This window comes from Phyllobates terribilis, unplaced genomic scaffold (assembly GCF_046119375.1).
Source record: "Phyllobates terribilis strain yellow unplaced genomic scaffold, ASM4611937v1 Scaffold_9__5_contigs__length_417890890, whole genome shotgun sequence".
NCBI lineage: Eukaryota > Metazoa > Chordata > Amphibia > Anura > Dendrobatidae > Phyllobates > Phyllobates terribilis.
In genome coordinates this window covers 14,604,868-14,625,264 of record NW_027362769.1, presented here as the reverse complement: position 1 = coordinate 14,625,264, position 20,397 = coordinate 14,604,868, and the positions used below count along the sequence as shown (strand labels likewise).

Sequence of the window (20,397 nt, the reverse complement as noted above, 5' to 3'; positions counted from 1 at the left end):
TAAATGTGTATTATCTGCTTGCTCTTTGCAACCCTTTAATATACATATATTAGACTCGGTTTTATATGAAATAATTATTATCTCTAAGTGAACATCTGTGGGTTTGTTGTTGAATTCCTTTCTAGTTACCTGGTTTCTTCCCTCACTCGTTAAAATTCCATAATTAGAAGTTACAGCCAGTTTATTTGACCTTCACATAACAACTGCATTTCGTCTTCTGTTAATTATATTTAACTCTACTAGAATCATTATTATGTCATGCCTTTATTTTTACCTATATAGCTGCCATGGAATGAAATGAAGGTAGACATTATGAGTAAGCTAAAGATTTGTTGGTTTTTATTTTGTCTCCTTGATAGCATGAGCAATAAATTATAGAATATCTTATGCATTCAGGTGTGGACAATTTCTAATTGGTAAGGAAGAAAATTCCACTGACACATTTACCAGTGAATGCATTTGTCTTGGTTGAAAGCATTGCAAAAGTGCAAAAACGCATCAAAAGCGCTACGTGTGAACATAGCCCAAGGTGTGGAAGAGAATTTTCCTTGATCCATGACTTGTTCATCTTGATGAAAGTTAGGCTGTCTACACTTTCAATAATAGATAACTTCGAGAAAAACGTAGCAAAGTCATGTAAGAGATAACCATATTACTTTATGCTGCTATGTGGACTATTATACAGACTGGCTTCTTTAAACACTATGAAGAGGAAGGGTGAGCCGAAGGTCAGAAATGAGCGATACAAAGTCGTCACTAGATAGAAAAATATAGTAACTTTATTGATAACAGAATTACAAACAGGTAGAATAAAGTGCATCAGACAAATACATAATAAAAACGACTAGAGTGCACATAGTGGCAGGTACTAGACTTATATATAATTTTATAGACATGCAATGGATGTAAACAGTATACAGTGCATACATGGTGAATCATGTGCTGCCCATGGGTCACATGGCTACATATTCCCTATTTGGTTATTTAAATTGCACCATATGAACATAGCAATATCACCATTGCATTACATTACCTCAGTAGCTTAAAGTCCGGACCCGCCAAGTAGTACACTAAAAAGTACACCATCACCTAGTCTTACTGGTCTGCGACTGGAGTGCAAAAGTCATTGAAGATCCATGACTTGTTCATCTTGATGAAAGTTAGGCTGTCTACACTTTCAGCGGACTGCCAAATGAAGACATCAGCGGCACTGAAGACACGTTCTGAGAGCTGCCGCCCATGACAAAATGTCACGGGTGTGTCAGAGGTGACAGTCACCCTGCAGTTGGTTGCAGGAGGTCTCTACATTTATCACTGCAGACATCTTCTTTGAGGCTGGCTGTCTCTAAAACCCAGCGGCTCCCTCCCTCTGGCTAATTAGCTCCCTGGACTGGGTGTATAAATACCTGGTGTGTCTGAGAGTGAGGTGCCAGCGATATTTATTACTACTTGTGAGGCTTTAGCAAGAGCAGTACTTCGTCCTTTCTGGAGCTTGAGGCCGTGTGCGCATTTGTCTGGAGTCATCTAAAGCTAAGCAATTCTCCCCCTGTTTGTCTACCCTTGTTGTCTATAGTGTTTAGTGGAGATCGACTAGTGCTCATCTCCTCCCATCCCTAGCCTTAGCCATACAACAGGGAAAGTCATGGCGCGTGTGGTGATTGGTGAAGAGCCAATATAGGGATGGTGGCTGAGACAGGGTGACACTAGACCCGACAAGGAGGTCTCCACTCCCCCTTTCCCTAGTGTCTGGGATCCCTTTCCTTCTTCTCTTCGTGTTGCATTAAGTCTTTCCCACACCTGGCGTGACACAAAACTTCTAAGGTGTGGCAGGCAAGCTCAGGGCACTCTTCAATTTTTCTAGGTCAAAACTAAAAAGGGTTCCCTCCTCACAGATAGCATTGTTATTGAGCTTGAAATACTCTTGCACCATCTTCTCTAGTCATTCACTACGTGCCAGACTTGTACTCTGTTCTGCAGGTGCAAGGTCTGGTCTAAAAAAGGAGTAAAATGACTCCCAGAAATGTTTTATTTATTTTACTCATATAGCACCATTAATTCCACAGTGCTTAACAGACATTTACAGACATTAGTGGCACTGTCCCCATTGGTGCTTAACAGACATTTACAGACATTAGTGGCACTGTCCCCATTGGGGCTCACAATCTAAATTTCCTATCAGTATGTCTTTGGAGTGTGGGAAGAAAAATGAGTACACAGAGGAAACCCTCAGAAACATGGGGAGAACATACAAACTCTCTGCAGATGTTTTCCTTGGTGGGGCTGGAATGCAGGACCCTAGCGCTGCAAGGGTGGTAATGTTTTTGCTTTGAAGATTCAATGTTCCCAGGGTTGGAAGTCTATAACTGCGATGCACACTGTGTGCCTCACTGCTATCTTGTGGAAAGCCACTCTCAAGATTGTCTTCAATCATGTTTTGATACTCCAGCATCCAGAATGGGTGCGTCCCTTTCCAGGGGAGGAAGCATCTGGCAAAATATACTCTTGTACCATGGCTTTAACAGAGTGGCTACCCAGTAGTCAGCACTATTTCCAATCCTAAAAATACGAACAACAATCTTGTTACACTTGTCCTGCTCCATTTGTTTCTCGGCTTCTGAACCTTCACTAACAGTTTGTCTGGTACCATGAGCCCCACCTGATCACTGTAATCCACCTTCCCATGGCAACCACCTGTGCGAGGACAGTCTGGAACTTAGAGATATTGTTAGCCCTTCTGCATCCTCCTCTGCTTCCTCCTCTTCCCCTGGGACCACCACCTCCTCCCATAGACTATTAAAAGTATGCTCCAGCATGTAGATGACCGGAATAGTGATGCTGATGTCAGTATCATGATGGTATTGTCAGCATCAGCCATCTTAGTAGCCATTTCAAAAATGTGCAGAAGGGCGCAGAGGTCCTTCATCTGTGTCCAATCTGCAAGTGTGATTTGCACCATGTCCGTACTGCGTTGGGCCAGGCTATGCAAAATTACATACTGCGTCAGGGCTCGTTGCTGCTGCCAAAGTTGCTGAAACATGCAGAATTCAATTACACCATGGTGTAACATCGCATGTCAACCGGTTAACCAGTAGGCTGAAAGATCTCTATATCAATGCAAGTCGATCACCTGCTGGTTGAGAATGGTGGAAGTGAGTACACAGTGACTGTGGTTTCTGCAGCAGCGCATCCAGTCCAGGATAGTGGCGGAGAAATTGCTGTACCACCAGGTTGAGGATGTGATCCATGCAAGGCACGTGTGTAAGGTTGCTCCGGCGTAGGGCTGCCATTAGGTCTGCACCAATATCGCACATGGCCTTTCCTGGAACAAGGTTCAGTGGAGACAACCATTGCTCAAACTCGGCATGGATAACTGTCCATGACTCTTGATCTGTATGGCTGTGATTTCCAAGGCATATTAATTTTAACACTGCCTGATTGCGATGAGCGCTGGCTGTGCAGTATGCAAGTGGATAGGATTCTCTCTGCAGTGATTAAATGCGTGTCTCATTAAGTCAGAGCTTGAAGTCGCAGGTGGAGACCTTAGAGGAAGTGGAGGTGGCAGAGTAAGTGGTAGAAACAGAGGTTTGTCCTGCAAGCCTTGGGGATTCCAACACTTGCTGTCTAGTGACACCTTGGTGTCTAGTGGTTTAGTTCTCCATCCCCTGGTGTGTAGTGGTTTCGTTCTCCAACCCTAGCTGTTTAGTAGGTTAGTTTTCCAACCCCTGTCTTATTAGTTTAGTTCTCCATGTTCTGGTGTGTATTTGTTCCATTCTCCAACCCATCCATGCTCACCCTCAGGGGTTAATGTCTGGTGACGAGGGTCAGGATTCTGCTTGGACACTACTTCGTCTGGCCCCGGATCAACTGAAAAAAATTTTGGCCATTGCTGCACATGCTTGTCTAGTAGTTTAGTTCTCCATCTTCTGGTGGGTAGAGGTTCAGCTTTCCATCACCAAGCACCCTGCAAGCCTTGGGGATTCCAAGACTTGTGAAGCAGCCCATTTCCTGCCTTCCCCTACAGCCAACAGAGTCACCCAGGGCCCAGTCAGCGAGATGTAACGCCCCTGGCCATGCTTGCTTGTCCAGGTGTCAGTGGTGAAATGCGCCCTGGTAGATATAGAATTTTTTTCAAGGAATGGGTGATTTTGTCTGAAACATGCTGGTGTAGTGCAGGAACATCTTTCTTAGAAAAGTAATGGCAGCTGGGCAACTGGTACTGGGGGACTAAGACGGCCATCAGCTTTCGGAAACCGTCAGTATCCACCAGGTGTAAAAGCAGCTTTTCTGTGGCCAACAGACTTGAGATGGTGAAGTTCAAGCTCTTTGCTTTGGCATGTGTAGGAAGAAACAATCTTTTACTCAATCAAACCTGCCAGATTAAGGGCGGGCTGCTGTGCTGAGAGAGAGTGGAGTAGAGTGAACACGACAAACTGCTGGACTGTGAGAGAGGTGCAGGCGGAGATGTTAAAAATGGATTGAGAAAGATGGGGTGTGCTCGATGTTTGAGATCAGTCAAAAACAGCAGGCATGTCCACTTCTGTAACAGCTGACTGTAGTGGGTAAACAAGTGGAGGTTCTGCAGCTGGAAATCTGTGTGAGAACACTTGCCACAGTGACAAAGGAGAAAGAAGCAGTAGATGCAGTTGATGGGCGGCCGGTGGTTGGCGAGGCCCTCTAGTCTTCATTTTAGCACAGTGAGATTCCTAGATAAATGCATGTTGATTGCGCATGTGCCAGTTTATGCATGTAGTAGTCAAATTATTGCAATTTTTGCCTCTACTCCGTAGTTTTTAACAATGTTGGCAGATAACGCAAGTTGTATCATCCTTTGCGGTCTCCAAAAAGACCCACGCTATGCCAACCTTGCCACCCCTATGAACTGCAGATTCGAAAATGCTGCTGGCCACTGCAAGAGTTGGGGCTGAGGATGCAGTGCTTGTCGTGGTTGCATCACTTCATGTCTATGTGGGAAGCTGCAATTTAACTCCTTGTCTTCCTCCTCCTCCACACCAAGTGGGATCTACAACCTCATTTTCATTTTCTCTGTTCTCACACTCCGCGCCCTGAGAGTCACCCTCCTCCTCTTCTTACCCTGACAGCACAGTATATGGGAACACTGCTCAAATGGAATGGGAAAAGCATGCGGAAGACCCCTGGAAGCATTTCTAACTCCCAGGTCACTGCTGTCAACAATGTTGTCAGAGGTATTACGCCACTTTTATGGACTCACAAAAAAACATACAAAAACGAAACCAAAATGGATTTTCCTGGGAAAAATGTAAAGGAAACATCCTTTAAAGGGTAATGACTTGTATATAAGGCAAAACAAATATACAAAACAAAAATGCTCCTCCACAACTAGGGCTATCTTCCCACATAGCGTTTTTGATGCGTTTTTGCACTTTTGCATTGCTTTGAACCCAGACAAATGCATTCACCGGGAAATGTCATTATAACATTTTACAACCTTATCTGGCCATGTGGTGTGTGACACATCATCAGACATATCCTGTTTCATTTATGATGGAGGGACTCTGAAAGTCACACAGCCTATTTTTATAGGGCCATCGGGAGGCCACCAGCAGTCGGCCATCGGGAGGCCACCAGCAGTCGGCCCTCGCTATTGTTGGAGAGCCATCAGCCTGCTATTCTTTGTTGTTCCTATTATTAACGAGTGGTCTCCTATACTGTTATTGCATATTCAGTGACTACAAGGGCAGCCAAAAATGTGGACGCAACCCAATACTCCTTTAAAGAGATATAGAGGAGGGTCTCAGTAAAAAAAAATTTCCCATTATAAAGGAGCGGGTCTTCTATAGTGGTAATACCCATGCTGTGACTGCAAGGGCTGCCAAAATTAGGGAAAAAACCCACTAACAATTAAAGACACATAGAGCTGGGCCACAGTAACGACATGTTCCCATTAGAAAGGAGAGGGTCTCCTATTCAGTTATAGGGTATGCAGTGAGTCCAACGACTGCCAAAATTTAGGAAAAACCCCACTAACAATTTAAACACATAGAGCTAGGCCACAGTAATGAGTATGACGTGTTCCCAATAGAAAGGAGCGCGTCTGCTATACAGTTGCAGGGTATGCAGTGAGTCCTACAGCTGCCAAAATTTAGGAAAAACCCCACTAACAATTTAAGCACACATAGACCTGGGCCACAGTAATGACATGTTCCCATTAGAAAGTAGAGGGTCTGCTATACAGTTGTAGGGTATGCAGTGAGTCCAACAGCTGCCAAAATTTAGGAAAAACCCTAATAACAATTTAAAGACACATAGAGGTGGGCCTCAGTAATGACATGTTCCCATTAGAAAGGAGAGGGTCACCCATACTCTTTGCCTATGCAGTGACTGCATTGGCTGTCAAAATTTTGGAGGCACTCCAATGCCCCTTGCTTTAGACGTAGAGATCGGAGGGCTCCTGAAAACAATGTTCCAATTATTAGGAAGTGGGTCTCCCATACTGTTTGCCTATGCAGTGAAGCAATGGCTGCCAAAAATTTGGAGGAACTCTAATGCCCCTTGCAAGAGACATAGAGGTCGGAGGGCTCCTGAAAACAATGTTCCCATTATTAGGAAGTGGGTCTCCCCTGCTTTTCTGCCTATGCAGTGAAGCAATGGCTGCCAAAAATTTGGAGGAACTCCAATGTCCCTTGCAAGAGACGTAGATATGTTGATGTGGTATATATGGTGGTGATATTGTGGTGGAGGATGAGGATAAGGAGAAGGATGAGGACAAGAGCAAATAGACAAAATCAGGAAGCAGATACCCATATCTGGGTATGAAAACAGAGGTGCATGGGTTTAGAGTTAGACCTCCCAAAAAAAAGACACTGTATTTGAGTTTATGTTACGCTGCTATCATTCGGTGGTGTTGAAAAGTCTGGCCCAATCCAGGCCTTGTTCATTTTTATAAGAGTCAGCCTGTCAGCATTTTCAGTTGACAGGCGGATGCGCCTATTGGTTATAATTCCACCAGCGGAAAAAAAACTCGCTCTGACAAAACACTAGGGGCAGGGCAGGCCTGGACCTCCAAGGTGTAGAAAGCCAGTTCATGCCATGTGTCCAGCTTGGATACCCAATAATTATAAGGAACCGAGGGATCACGGAGGATGTTGGTCCATTCGGCAAGGTACTCTCTCAGCATCTTCCAAAACTTTTCCTTTCTTGGGAGAGTACCTGCACATCAGGGCTTGTGCGATGGGAAGGTCTGAGAAAACTGTCCCAGAACTTTGACAGTGTTCCCCTGCCTCTGCTACATTGCATTTGTGTCTTTCTCGCCTGTACTCCTTGATAGTCCAACGAACTGTGACCTCTGCCGCTAGCGTTTTCAGATGGGACATTTTTAAATAATTCCACAGCAAAGGCCTTCTCATACTGCCCTATTTTATTAGGCCTGTCCTGCTCAATAATAAGGGACAGAAAGTTCTCCTTGTAGCAACAGTCTAGAAGTGTCACAAACCAATAATGACTGTCACCCAAAATTTGGACAACGCGAGGGTCATGGGAAAGGCAGCGTAACATAAACACAGCCATGTGTGCCAGACTGCAAAGAGGCAAGACTTCTGTGTCCTCACCAAGAGGATGGCTGACCATGCTCTTCTCCTCATCCTCCTCCTGTCCTCAGGCCTTCCACGCTGAACAGACGGTATGACAGTTGTACAGGTAGTAGCGTCAGAGAAACAGAACTTAATATTTGATATTGAAACCTTTGTTTGCATTTACAGAAGTCAGGTGTTTCCTGTAGTTCTTGACCAAGTTTGCACACACTGCAGCAGGGATTTTGGCCCACTCCTCCATACAGATCTTCTCCAGATCTTTCAGGTTTAAGGGCTGTTGCTGGGCCACATTGAGTTTCAGCTCCCTCCAAAGATTTTCTATTAGATTCTGGAGACTGGCTAGGCCATTCCAGGACCTTGAAATGCTTCTTATAGAGCCACTCCTTAGTTGCCACCCTGGCTGTGTGTTTCAGATCATTGTCTTGCTGGAAGACCCAGCCACGACCCATCTTCAATGCTCTTACTGAGGGAAGGAGACTGTTGGCCAAAATCTCACAATGCATGACCCTATCCATTCTCCATTCAATACGGTGCAGTCATCATGTCCTCTTTGCAGACAAGCACCTCCAAAAGTATGATGTTTCCTCCACCATGCTTCTCGAGTGGGACGGTGTTTTTGGGATTGTACGCATCCTTCTTCCTCCTCCAAACATGGCGAAAGGAGTTGATGCCAAAAAGTTCTATTTTGGTCTCATCTGACCACATGACCTTCTCTCATGCCTCCTCTGGATCAGATGGTCATTGGCAAACTTCAAACGGGCCTGGTTATGTGCTATCATGTGTAGGGGGATCTTGCATGCCATGCAGGATTTTAATCCATGACAGCATAGTGTGTTACTAATGATAATGTTTGAGACTGTGGTCCTAGCTCTCTTCAGGTCATTGACTAGGTCCTCACGTGTAGTTCGGGGCTGATTCCTGACCTTCCTCAGAATTATCCTTACCCCCGAGGCATGATCTTGCATGGAGTCCCAGACTGAGGAAGATTGACAGTCATCTTGTGTTTCTTCCATTTTCTAATAAATGTGCCAACAGTTGATGCCTTCTCACCAAGCTGCTTGCCTAGTGTCCTGTAGCCCATCCCAGCCTTGGTCTTGGTCATGGTGGAGAGGTTGGAGTGTGATTGATTGATTGATATTGGTGCGCAATTTAAATCCCACTTTGCGGATTGGCCGCGCCCGGCCGCGACCAATCAGAGATATTGGCGTGGAATTTAAACCTCAGTCACAGCGCGATGTAGTTCACTCACGTTTACTGAACGATTTCTGTCAGTCACAGTGTGATGTAGTTCAGTCACATTTACTGAACAAGTTCTGTCATTCACAGTGCCACGTAGTTCAATCACATTTACTGAATAAGTTCTGTCAGTCACAGTGCCACGTTGTTCAATCACATTTAATGAATAAGTTCTGTCAGTCACAGTGTGATGTAGTTCAGTCACGTTTACTGGACAAGTTCTGTCAGTCACAGTGCCACATAGTTCACTCACGTTTACTGAACAAGTTCTGTCAGTCACAGTGCCACGTAGTTCAGTCATGTTTACTGAACAAGTTCTGTCAGTCACAGTGCCATGTAGTTCAGTCACGTTCACTGAACAAGTTCTGTCAGTCACAGTGCCATGTAGTTCAGTCACGTTCACTGAACAAGTTCTGTCAGTCACAGTGCCACATAAACTACATACATACTATAGAATACACAATGCTTTAGAATCGGGCCACCATCTAGTGTATATATATATATATATACATATATATATATATATATTTATGTATATCACTATATCAAAATATATATATATATATATATTGTATTGTATTTTTCAGACTATAAGAAGCACAGGACCATAAGACGCACCTGGGTTTTAGAAGAGGAAAATAGGGGAAAAAAAATGTAAGCAAAAAATGTGGTCATGATCATGATGCCCTGTTAAGAGGGAGAGGGTCTGCTGCTGACTTTGTTATAGGGGTAATATCCCCTAATTCTGTTCTAATAGCCCCCATCCTGGTATGCTCGGCTCCCCTCATCCTGGTATGCTTGGCATCCCTCATTCTGGTATGCTTGGTACCCGTCATCCTGGTATGCAAGGCCCCCCTCATCCTGGTATGCTTGGCACCCCTCATCCTGGTATGCATGGCACCCCTCATCCTGGTATGCAAGGCCCCCTTCATCCTGGTATGCAAGGCCTCCCTCATCCTGCTATGCTTGGCACCCCTCATCCTGGTATGCAAGGCCACCCTCATCCTGGTATGCAAGGTCCCCCTTATCCTGGTATGCATGCCCCTCCTCATCCTGGTGTGCATGGCACCCCCACATCCTGGTATGCCTGGCAGCCCCACATCCTGGTATGCCTGGCACCTCCATCTCCATTACACAAAAAAATAAACATTCCTACTCACCTTTCTTCTTCTCTCCTCCAGTGCTGTGTCCTCCTCTGCAGCCAGCGCAGATCTCCCTGTGTGAGCCGCGCATGACGTAACTGACATGCGCACTCACACAGGGAGATGCCACGCCGGAAGAGTCACTTCTCCCCACTCTGGGACTGTGTGCGTGGGGAGCAGTGACTGCATGCTCCTTGATAGCGGGTGCACACTGGAGCCGCAGCGCGGCTCCTGCTGCCGGGCGATTGCATGTGCCCACTATTAAAGAGCAAGAATATTCACCCCCTCTCCACTCCCATGGGCGTGGAGAGGGGGTGAATATTCATGCTCATTATTAGCAGGCACAAATGACAGCCGAGCGCTCCAGGAGCTGCGCTGCAGCTACAGTGTACGCCCATGGGTGTGGGGAGCAGTGAATATTCATTTTCTTAAGCAGCGGGGACAGTGTAGGCTGCAGTAGCCACTGCTGCTTCCTGTACCCCGCTCCTCCGTCGCTGCGCCCCCCCCATAACCCCACCACCCACAGCATCAAGACAGTATATAATAGAAGGTTCGGACTATAAGACGCACCCCCCACTTTCCTCCAAAATTTTGGAGGAAAAAAGTGCATCTTATAGTCTGAAAAATACAGTAAACTGTACTGCACGCCCATTCATTGAGAGAGCGCGCGGTGGATGCCGGGTGTGACGCGATGGGGGTTAACCCCGCCCACAACCCATCACTCACCGTGGAATGCGGAACAGGAGACCCCTGGCTGCAGCCGCAAATAATCGTGAAGTAAGCGGAAGCAAGAGCCGGGTGCAGCTGGGCAACATGAGGTATTTACGAAATTCATTAGGGGCCCCGAGGGGATACATTGGGGGGTTAATTTAAAGTAGCCGCGCCCATATTGCTGATTGGTCGCGCCCTGCCGGCCGCGACCAATCAGCGAAGCGTTGTTGAAATCCTGATCCAATTCGCGGCCGGACTGCGCCTGTCGCTGATTGGTCGCACCAGCCGCCCGTGAACAATCAGCGACACGGGATTTCCATTACAGACAGACAGAATTAGAAGATTATATACAGTACAGACCAAAAGTTTGGCCACACCTTCTCATTTAAACATTTTTCTGTATTTTCATGACTATGAAAATTGTACATTCACACTGAAGGCATGAAAACTATGAATTAACACATGTGGAATTATATAGTTAACAAAAAAGTGTGAAACAACTGAAAATATGTCTTATATTCTAGGTTCTTCAAAGTAGCCACCTTTTGCTTTGATGACTGCTTTGCACACTCTTGGCATTCTCTTGATGAGCTTCAAGAGGTAGTCACCGGAAATGGTTTTCACTTCACAGGTGTGCCCTGTCAGGTTTAATAAGTGGGATTTCTTGCCTTATAAATGGGGCTAGGACCATCAGTTGTGTTGTGCAGAAGTCTGGTGGATACACAGCTGATAGTCCTACTGAATAGACTGTTAGCTGCTTTTTTCTTGCCATAATACAAATTCTAAGTAAAGAAAAATGAGTGGCCATCATTACTTTAAGAAATGAAGGTCAGTTAGTCCGAAAAATTGGCAAAACTTTAAAAGTGTCCCCAAGTGCAGTTGCAAAAACCATCAAGCGCTACAAAGAAACTGGCTCACCTGCGGACCGCCCCAGGAAAGGAAGACCAAGAGTCACCTCTGCTTCTGAGGATAAGTTTATCCAAGTCACCAGCCTCAGAAATCGCAGGTTAACAGCAGCTCAGATTAGAGACCAGGTCAATGCCACACAGGGTTCTAGAAGCAGACACATCTCTTCAACAACTGTTAAGAGGAGACTTTGTTTAGCAGGCCTTCATGGTAAAATAGCTGCTAGGAAACAACTGCTAAGGACAGGCAACAAGCAGAAAAGACTTGTTTGGGCTAAAGAACACAAGGAATGGACATTAGACCAGTGGAAATCTGTGCTTTGGTCTGATGAGTCCAAATTTGAGATCTTTGGTTCCAACCACCGTGTCTTTGTGCGACGCAGAAAAGGTGAACTACCGTGAAGCATGGAGGGGGGGGTGTGATGGTGTGGGGGTGCTTTGCTGGTGACACTGTTGGGGATTTATTTAAAATTGAAGGCATACTGAACCAGCATAGCTACCACAGCATCTTACAGCGGCATGCTATTCCATCCGGTTTGCGTTTAGTTGGACCATCTTTTATTTTTCAACAGGACAATGACCCAAAACACACCTCCAGGCTGTTTAAGGGCTATTTGACCAAGAAGGAGAGTGATGGGGTGCTACGCCAGATGACCTGGCCTCCACAATCACCAGACCTGAACCCAATCGAGATGGTTTGGGGTGAGCTGGACCGCAGAGTGAAGGCAAAAGGGCCAACAAGTACTAAGCATCTCTGGGAACTCCTTCAAGATTGTTGGAAGACCATTTCCGGTGACTACTTCTTGAAGCTCATCAAGAGAATGCCAAGAGTGTGCAAAGCAGCCATCAAAGCAAAAGGTGGCTACTTTGAAGAATCTAGAATATAAGACATATTTTCAGTTGTTTCACACTTTTTTGTTAAGTATATAATTCCACATGTGTTATTTCATAGTTTTGATACCTTCAGTGTGAATGTACAATTTTCATAGTCATTAAAATACAGAAAAATCTTTAAATGAGAAGGTGTGTGCAAACTTTTGGTCTGTACTGTATATAGATATATACATATGGATATACATATATCTATGTATATTTGTGTAAACATTGAAGAATAAAGCAAATATTCTAAATAAAGGAATACAAAAGGTATGGTAATATTGTGCGAATCGAACGACTGGAAGAGTGACTAAACTTTCATGTGCTGAACGTAAAATATATCAATATAGCATTGAAACATAACAATTTATTATCACAACTAGAGATGAGCGGATCTTTTAAAATTCAAATTCACCAAATTTTCACACAGAATTTGATTTGCTGTGAATAAATTTGCTTGACTCTGAAATTCTGAATACTGAAAAGCTTGTAGTTGCTCAGAAACTCTCACATGGAGAGAGGAGAGCCTGCTCTTTCCAGGAAAAATAGAGAATGCTGCTGACCACAAGTGCTTTCACTCTGCAGGAGAGAAAGAGAGAGCACTATGTTGTCCATAAGAGCTTACACACCTTAGGAGAGAGCGAGTACCCCACTGACTGTAGGAGCTTACACTCTACAGGAGAGAGAGTATCCTGCTGACCAAAAGATCTTATACTCTACAAGAGAAAGCGAGCTCCCGGCTTACCATAAGAACTTTCACTCTTCAGGAGTATAAGAGAGAGAACCATGCTGACCATAAGAGCTTACACACATTAGTAGAGAGAGAGAACCCCGCTGACCATAGTAGCTTACACTCTATAGTAGAGAGAGAGGATCCTGCTGACCATAAGAGCTTACACTCTCCAGAAGAGAAAGAGAGAGGACCATGCTGACCATAAGAGCTTACACACCTTAGGAAAGAGAGAGAAACCAAGAGAGAGAACCCCACTAACCTAAAGAGATTACACTCTATAGAAGAGCGAGAGAGAGAGGACCCCGCTAACGATAAGATCATACACTCTACAATGAGGTTTACCCAGTGACTCTGGAGATGAAAAACAACTCTGCCATACAACTATGCTCCAGTGGTAATCACTGAACTGTGATGGCCGAGGTACTGACTCCATATTTTAGGTATGATAATCCATAAGATGTCATAGCTGCAGGACATTATAGAGATTACTATGTGGCAATGCATGAAATTATCCCACTCTCTAATGCTTCAGCAGTGTTGGAAATGGTGCATTGCAAGTTTTATTTTTTATTTTTACAAATTGCAAATTGTAAGATGTTCAAATTCGTGTGAAACCGCAAAATTCAACTCAAACTCATTCCTTCATGAATTGATCCACTCATCTCTAATCACAACAACTGATATATAAGTTTTAAACAAATATTAGTAGTTTATGTACCTGAAATGAGTTGAAGAACAGCTCAAAATGCATTCGAATTTCCCAGGCTAAACCAGTAAATGTGTGCGGCAAACACACAAATACAATGTAATGGACGCCAAAAACCAGGATGAGCACCAGCGTGGATTTTGCCAATTTCCTAAGAAAAATAAACATCATCATAATATCATGGGACATGGATTAAATAAGTGGAATAATAAAAAGGTTATATAGATTTAATGAGTAAGAATTCAAAGATTAAGACATGTGTCCCACAATATACAGTATACACACATCAGACTGTCCAGTTCATCATCTGAACTTTTAGTCTGTGAAGCCATGCTGTTGTGATGGTTGCAGTATGTGATCTAGCATTGTCCTTCTGAAATATGCAAGGCGTTCCTTTAAATAAACATTTTCTGGATGGAACCATATGTTGTTGTAAAACCTCAATATAATGCTCAGCAGTGATAGTGTCATTCACGATGTGTAAATAGCTCATGCCATAGAAGCCAATTCAACCTTAGCCTGCATCTCTGAGGGTATATGGAACTGTCTGCTGATAATGATCTTAAAGGGAACTTGTCACCAGAAAAAAAACACTATTAACCTGTAGATATAGGGTTAGTGCTGGCCGTTAAAAATAATGCTGCTGAGGAGAAAATGAACTTTATTATCCCCAGCAGCATTCCCATTCAATCACTCACGGGGGTGGTGCCGGCACTGGTTAAGTCACCGATTTGAGAATACAGAGCAGCAGCTGTAACCGCGCCCCTGGCTCTGTATTCTCCGAGCGGTGACTGAATCCGCGCCGGTGCTCCGGTGACTGAAACCGCGTCCTCAGCCATGACTTATGCTGGAGCTGCATTGAGTCCAGCTATTAAACAGGGGATGCGGTTTCAGTCACAGGGTCGGCACCGGTGTGGATTCAGTCACCATTCTAAGTATACAGAGCGGCAGCTGTAACCGCGCCTCTGGCCCTGACCGACACTCGTTTTGCATTGTGGCTCAGCTGTCAGTCAGGGCTGTTTAGGTTAGGTCTTTTTTTTCCACTGGGAGTGAAAAAAATTATTCTTTTTAAATATATCCACAACAGGTTTGCTTTTCTCAAAAGAATTAAACAATTACAAGGGCTTTTTATCAAGTCATTGAAAAATATTACTTTTTTTTAGGAAGTGGGAGCAAGTTAGCTTTAAAAGTTAGTTTTCAAAGTGAAGAAGCAATGGCTTATCAACAATCTGTGAAAAAAAAATATCCCTATTTTAGAAGCTGTTTCATGCTTCTGTACTCTCAAGAGAGAACAATTTCCAGCAGTAGTACAGTATGGTTACGCAACGCAACACACTGGACAAGTGCAGGAGAGGTGTTTGGGCATCTAGCGACAGAAGCAGGGGCAGCAACTGCATTTAATAATTAGAATAGGTCAGGCAAAGAGATGTCTGGAAGTGTAGGGCCCGCAGATGTAGCCCATGCAGCAGGAATACAGTATACACTATAAGACGTAGACAGCAAGGAAATTTGTGACTGCAAAAGCTGGGCAGTGGCAGAATTAACACAGTATAAAAATAGCCAAAAGAGATGTCTGGCAATATAGGGGAATCCCCCATAGAAGCAGTACTACAGTATAGATGACATGATGGACAGGAAGTAGACATCAGCAATGGCGGCAGCAATACATTATAGTAGACAATGGAGAGTCTGGCAGGCAGGCAGTATAGCCAATCTAATCATTTGCATCAGCTGTAGGTGTATGAAATCAGGACTCTGATCCATGTCTGATTTATATTTACAAATGAAAGGTTATCTAAACTTGCAGAAGATCTCATGGTTTGCTTGGGTTAGACAAAGCCATCAGCCATGATGAATACATTGAATGATGTACATGACAGTATGTCACTTGCAAACTGGGTCAGTTTTTCCCTCTAAAGATTAGCGGATAGATCATCGATCGGAAATTTCTGAAATTTGTAATTACATGAAAATTAGAACAATCTGCGATTCGGTTCATGAGGATTGGAAAAAAATGGCAGGTGCCATTTAACACATGCTAGACTCAGTGAGCAGGCTAATACGGTCAGGTTGAGGTAGCGTGGGCTTCTTCATAATGCCCTACAGCAATCTGATCACAAGATATAGCACAGACAATTAACGGGACCATCACAGGTAGTATAAAACATGGGGCTGGAAAAGAATGCAATTTTATGCCTGTAATGTGTAGGATAGAAGCATATAGAGCACACAGGATAGGGATATAAAAAGGCCAAATCTGATTGTACTGTACTACTTCAGTGTTGATGTACCAAATTGAAAATGAGAGTGATAGAATCAAGCGTTGAATAAAAATCCAAGATTCAAGTGATATACAGTAGTTTCATCATCACCACTCAGTATGTGACTGTGAATTAATATATCTGTAATGTACTGCAACAATAGCACATTTATAGTGTTTTTTTTCACATAGTGTTGGCAAGCAAAGGTAGTATTAACTAGTGTTGAGCCACCCCTGTAGTGTTCGAGTTCGGTTCGGTTCGTCGAACACCCGTGTGTTCGCCGAACTGTTCGTCGAACTGTTCGTCGAACACCTTCGAACACCGTTAAAACCAATGGCAGGCAAACTAAAACACATAGAAACACATAGAAAACACCTTCAAAGGTGTCCAAAAGCTGACAAACTGCTCAGAAGACATAACTAACACATGGAAAAGTGACAAGTACATATAGTCATGCGAAAATAAAAGAGGTGGAGGAGTAAAAGGAGGGGGAGACACAGATATAGGCATGTCATGCCCTTCTAAAATCCAAAAAGTGAGAAGCCGACACGGCCAGTCCGTTCCTGCCCGTGCCACCTCCGTGTCGCCGGGTTTGTGCCAGAGCCGCGGTGAACCCTGATGGCCAGCCCCCCTCTCCCAATACTGGTGCCTGTCCGCTGGTGGGTCGAGCGAGCCCCCCTGTGGTGGAGGCAGCTCTAAGCTTTTTAATTTAAATTGTCTCTCTAATTTGAATGAATACACTTTAAATCCATTTACAAGGATCTATTGGAGGGCAAGTCTCATGCCAGCAGCCGCGTAATTCCAGCTCCAGTAGCGTCCACTAAAGCTGCTGCAGTTAAAAAGCTTTTATAAGGATCGAGCTCAGCTGTCCACCGCAAGGCATCCTACTGCCAGTCCCAGCCCCTATGCCTTGGGGTGCCTCCTGATGCTCTTCACTAAGTATCCCATGGTCCCGAAGCATTTCCTTTGAAAAAATTAAGTGTCTAAATTACAGTTGGTGTAGCTTGCTTAACAGCCGGGTTAATCCGCTGACTAGCAGACACTGCTACTAGGCACAAAGTATTTCCTGGGCTAGATGCAGTTAAAAATTTGTAATTAGATACTCTCGTTGGATGCTGAGAAAGCATTCCATAGAGTCTCCTGGCACGCCATATATGATTCTCTTAAAAAGCTTGGGGTAGGGGTCTAGGGGACCCTTTTATAGCCAAAATCACGGCCCTGTATCACAATACATCACCTAGGCTGAAGATAAATGGAACTGTAGCACCCTGAGGGCTCGGTTGCTACAGACGTATTGCACCTCACCCAGAGGTGTGATATCTCACTCTCAGGTAAGGATAGAGTGTGGATCAGGACCCGACACCTGCATGCATTACTCCACATTGCCGTGGGGCAGGGTGACCAATATGCCCCTGAGATGGGCACGACAGTCCCTGTCCCTGGCTGGAGTGGGGGGAGGGAACACTGAAGAAGGGGAACCCTGTAGTGCAGGAGCAGGGAGGAAGCAGTTCCTGGGTGCATTGAGAAGGGAGTATAAAAGGTGGGCACCATCTTAGTTCAGTGCAGAGAAGTCTGAGCAGAAGTGGCAGGGAGCAGGGGCTCTGCATGAGCTCTGCTCCGGAGGCGGGCCTAGTAACAGAGGCCCAGGCCTGGAAGAGGGAGAAGGAAGTAAGAGGAGCGGAGAATGCTCCAGGAACGAGGAATGAAGGGATCCCAGGGGTGCGGACGGGCGAGTCGCCACCGCACGCCCGAATCCACCTGCGTGGAGGGGTCAGGCCAAAGGGGGAGACCGGTCCCCGAACTAGTGGAGGCAGGAAACGACCCTCAGCTGGAAACCGGAGGCTCTGACATTTTATGTGGCGCAGCCCCTCGCTACACCCGCTAGGAAGGCACCACATAGGGTCAGGGAAACTGGCGCCAAGTTTACCAAGAGGAGGCCCGAGGCAGCCGGACAGAAGTGTTGGTAAGAAAGGCCAGACAAAGGACACACAAAGGGGGTCCTGTGAAGTGCTCCAAAGTTATCTGGGAGTTGTCTGAGCCCCTCACCTGGTGAGCACAGTACGACGTGGGCAGCCGTTACCTGCAGACGTGGTCTGGATAATAAGAACTGTGAGTAAAGGCCCTGAACTGCATCACTGACTCCGTGTCGTTACTGCTGCTGCCCTGCACCATCACCCCCATCCTCCGCATACACTGCCCTGAGGCTATACTCCTCCCGTGGGGAGTTATGCTATGCTCTGCTGCACCCACAACACCAGCCTCAGCGGTCTGCCCTGTAGCGGCGGTTCACTCTGACCGCAATCCACGGGTGGCGTAGTCGTACATTTAAACATCAAAACCACATAAATAGTTCCGCCACTGGTTTGACCGCCCTGAGCCACGGAACCGGGTCGCTGCCACGAAGACTACAACCACCAGCATCCACCAAAAACGGTCCGGCTCCGGGTGTCCCAAGGCCCAGGGGGTGCGTCAGAACATTTTCATCACCTTTCACAATCACCAATGGGACAAGGCAGGGATGTCCTCTGTCCCCTCTCTTATACATCCTAGTGACGGAGCACCTGCTCTCATCAATTTGCCATAACCCCAATATTAGGTGGATTGAGGTGGGAGGCACCGAGTACAAGTGCTCTCTATTTGCTGATGATGTCCTAGTATATATCACTCAATCACATATATCCATCCATGCTGTTATGGCTGAAATAGATCACTTTGTTACATGGTCAAATTTTAAAATCAATGCAGCGAAGTCTGAGGCCCTCGATGTCTCCCTCCCCAAATCCATATAGGATTCCATCCAGTCCAACTTTCCCTTTGCCTGGCCCTCACAGGGTATCAAATACTTAGGAATTCCTATTCATAGAGACCTCTCCCATCTATGTTATCTTAATTTTGGGCCCTTTATTGAACAACTCCATACAGACCACGGTTGGCAAGTTAAAACTGTAAGATTCACAACGTGAACCGCTGGTGTTTTGTGAAAAAGCACATGTACACTGCGTTCCAAATTATTATGCAAAAAGTGTTTAGGAGTGATAAGGGAAGAATTTGTTTGTTTGTCAGTTAAACTCATTGATGGTGATGTGTGTCAGGGCTCTTTATATCACTGTAAGCAATTGCAGACACCTGTGCTAAATAGTTTGGCAGGTGTGTCCAATGAAAGGCAAGACTACTTAAGAAGGCTCTCTCACATTATTAAGCAGCCTACATTTTCTGCCAAAATGGGAAAGAAAAAGGATGTGTCGGCTGCTGAGAAGCAACAAATTGTGGAGTGTTTAGGTCAAGGCATGACTACAATCAACATTGTGCGATGATCAGGATGAAGTGTCTTGGCAATCAAGAAGTATGTAGCTGATTCACAGTACACACGTGTGCGTGCTGATAAGGGCAAATTGAGGACTCTTTCCTACAGGCAATTACGTCAGGTTGAAAGAGCAGCGGCAAAAAAGCCTTGTCATAGCAGCAGACAAGTTTTTGAAGCTGCTTGTGCCTCCAACGTCCCCCGAACAACAAGATGCAGGGTCCTTCAGAGGTTTGCAGCTGTGCATACGCCATCCTGTCGACCTCCTCTATCCACTTCACACAAGCAGAAACGGCTCCAGTGGGCCAAACATTACATGAAGACTGATTTCAAAACAGTTTTGTTCACGGATGAGTGCCGTGCAGCGCTCGATGGTCCAGATGGATGGAGTGGAGGATGGCTGGTTGATGGACACCCCACGCAAACACGGCTACAGCGCCAACAAGGAGGAGGTGGAGTAATGTTTTGGGCTGGAATCATGGGGAGAGAGATTGTCGGCCCCTTTAGGATCCCTGAAGGCGCTAAAGATGAACTCCATAATGTATGTGGATTTTCTCAAACATCACTTCCTGCCATGGTTCAAGAAGAAGAACCGTGTATTTCACAGCAAGATCATTTTTCTGCATGATAATGCACCATCTCATGCTGCACATAAAACATCTGCATCTCTGGCTGATATGGGCATAAAAGGGGACAAACTTATGGTGTGACCCCCATGCTCCCCTGACCTCTACCCCATTCAGAACCTTTGGAGCATCATTAAAAGGAGTGTCTATGATGGCGGGAGGCAGTTCACATCTAAGCAACAGCTCTGGGAGGGTATTCTGTCCTCATGCAAAACAATTGAAGCAGAAACCATCCAAAACCTGACAAATTCAATGGACGAGAGAGTTCAGAAGCTCCTTTCGAACAAGGGGTCCTATGTGAAAATGTAACATCACCTAGAATAAAGTTTTGA

The 20,397-nt window shown here is 45.2% G+C and overlaps 1 protein-coding gene across 2 annotated transcripts in view; it reads right to left on the bottom strand.

Annotated features, from left to right (window-relative positions):
* PTH2R (parathyroid hormone 2 receptor) overlaps positions 1-20,397 on the bottom strand; it is a 2,210,872-nt gene that overhangs the window by 572,219 nt on the left and 1,618,256 nt on the right. For both annotated transcript variants that reach the window (XM_073645571.1, XM_073645570.1), the window contains exon 11: positions 13,890-14,028. In XM_073645571.1, the coding sequence (XP_073501672.1) occupies positions 13,890-14,028 (139 nt within the window). The remainder of the gene's footprint in view (positions 1-13,889; positions 14,029-20,397) is intronic.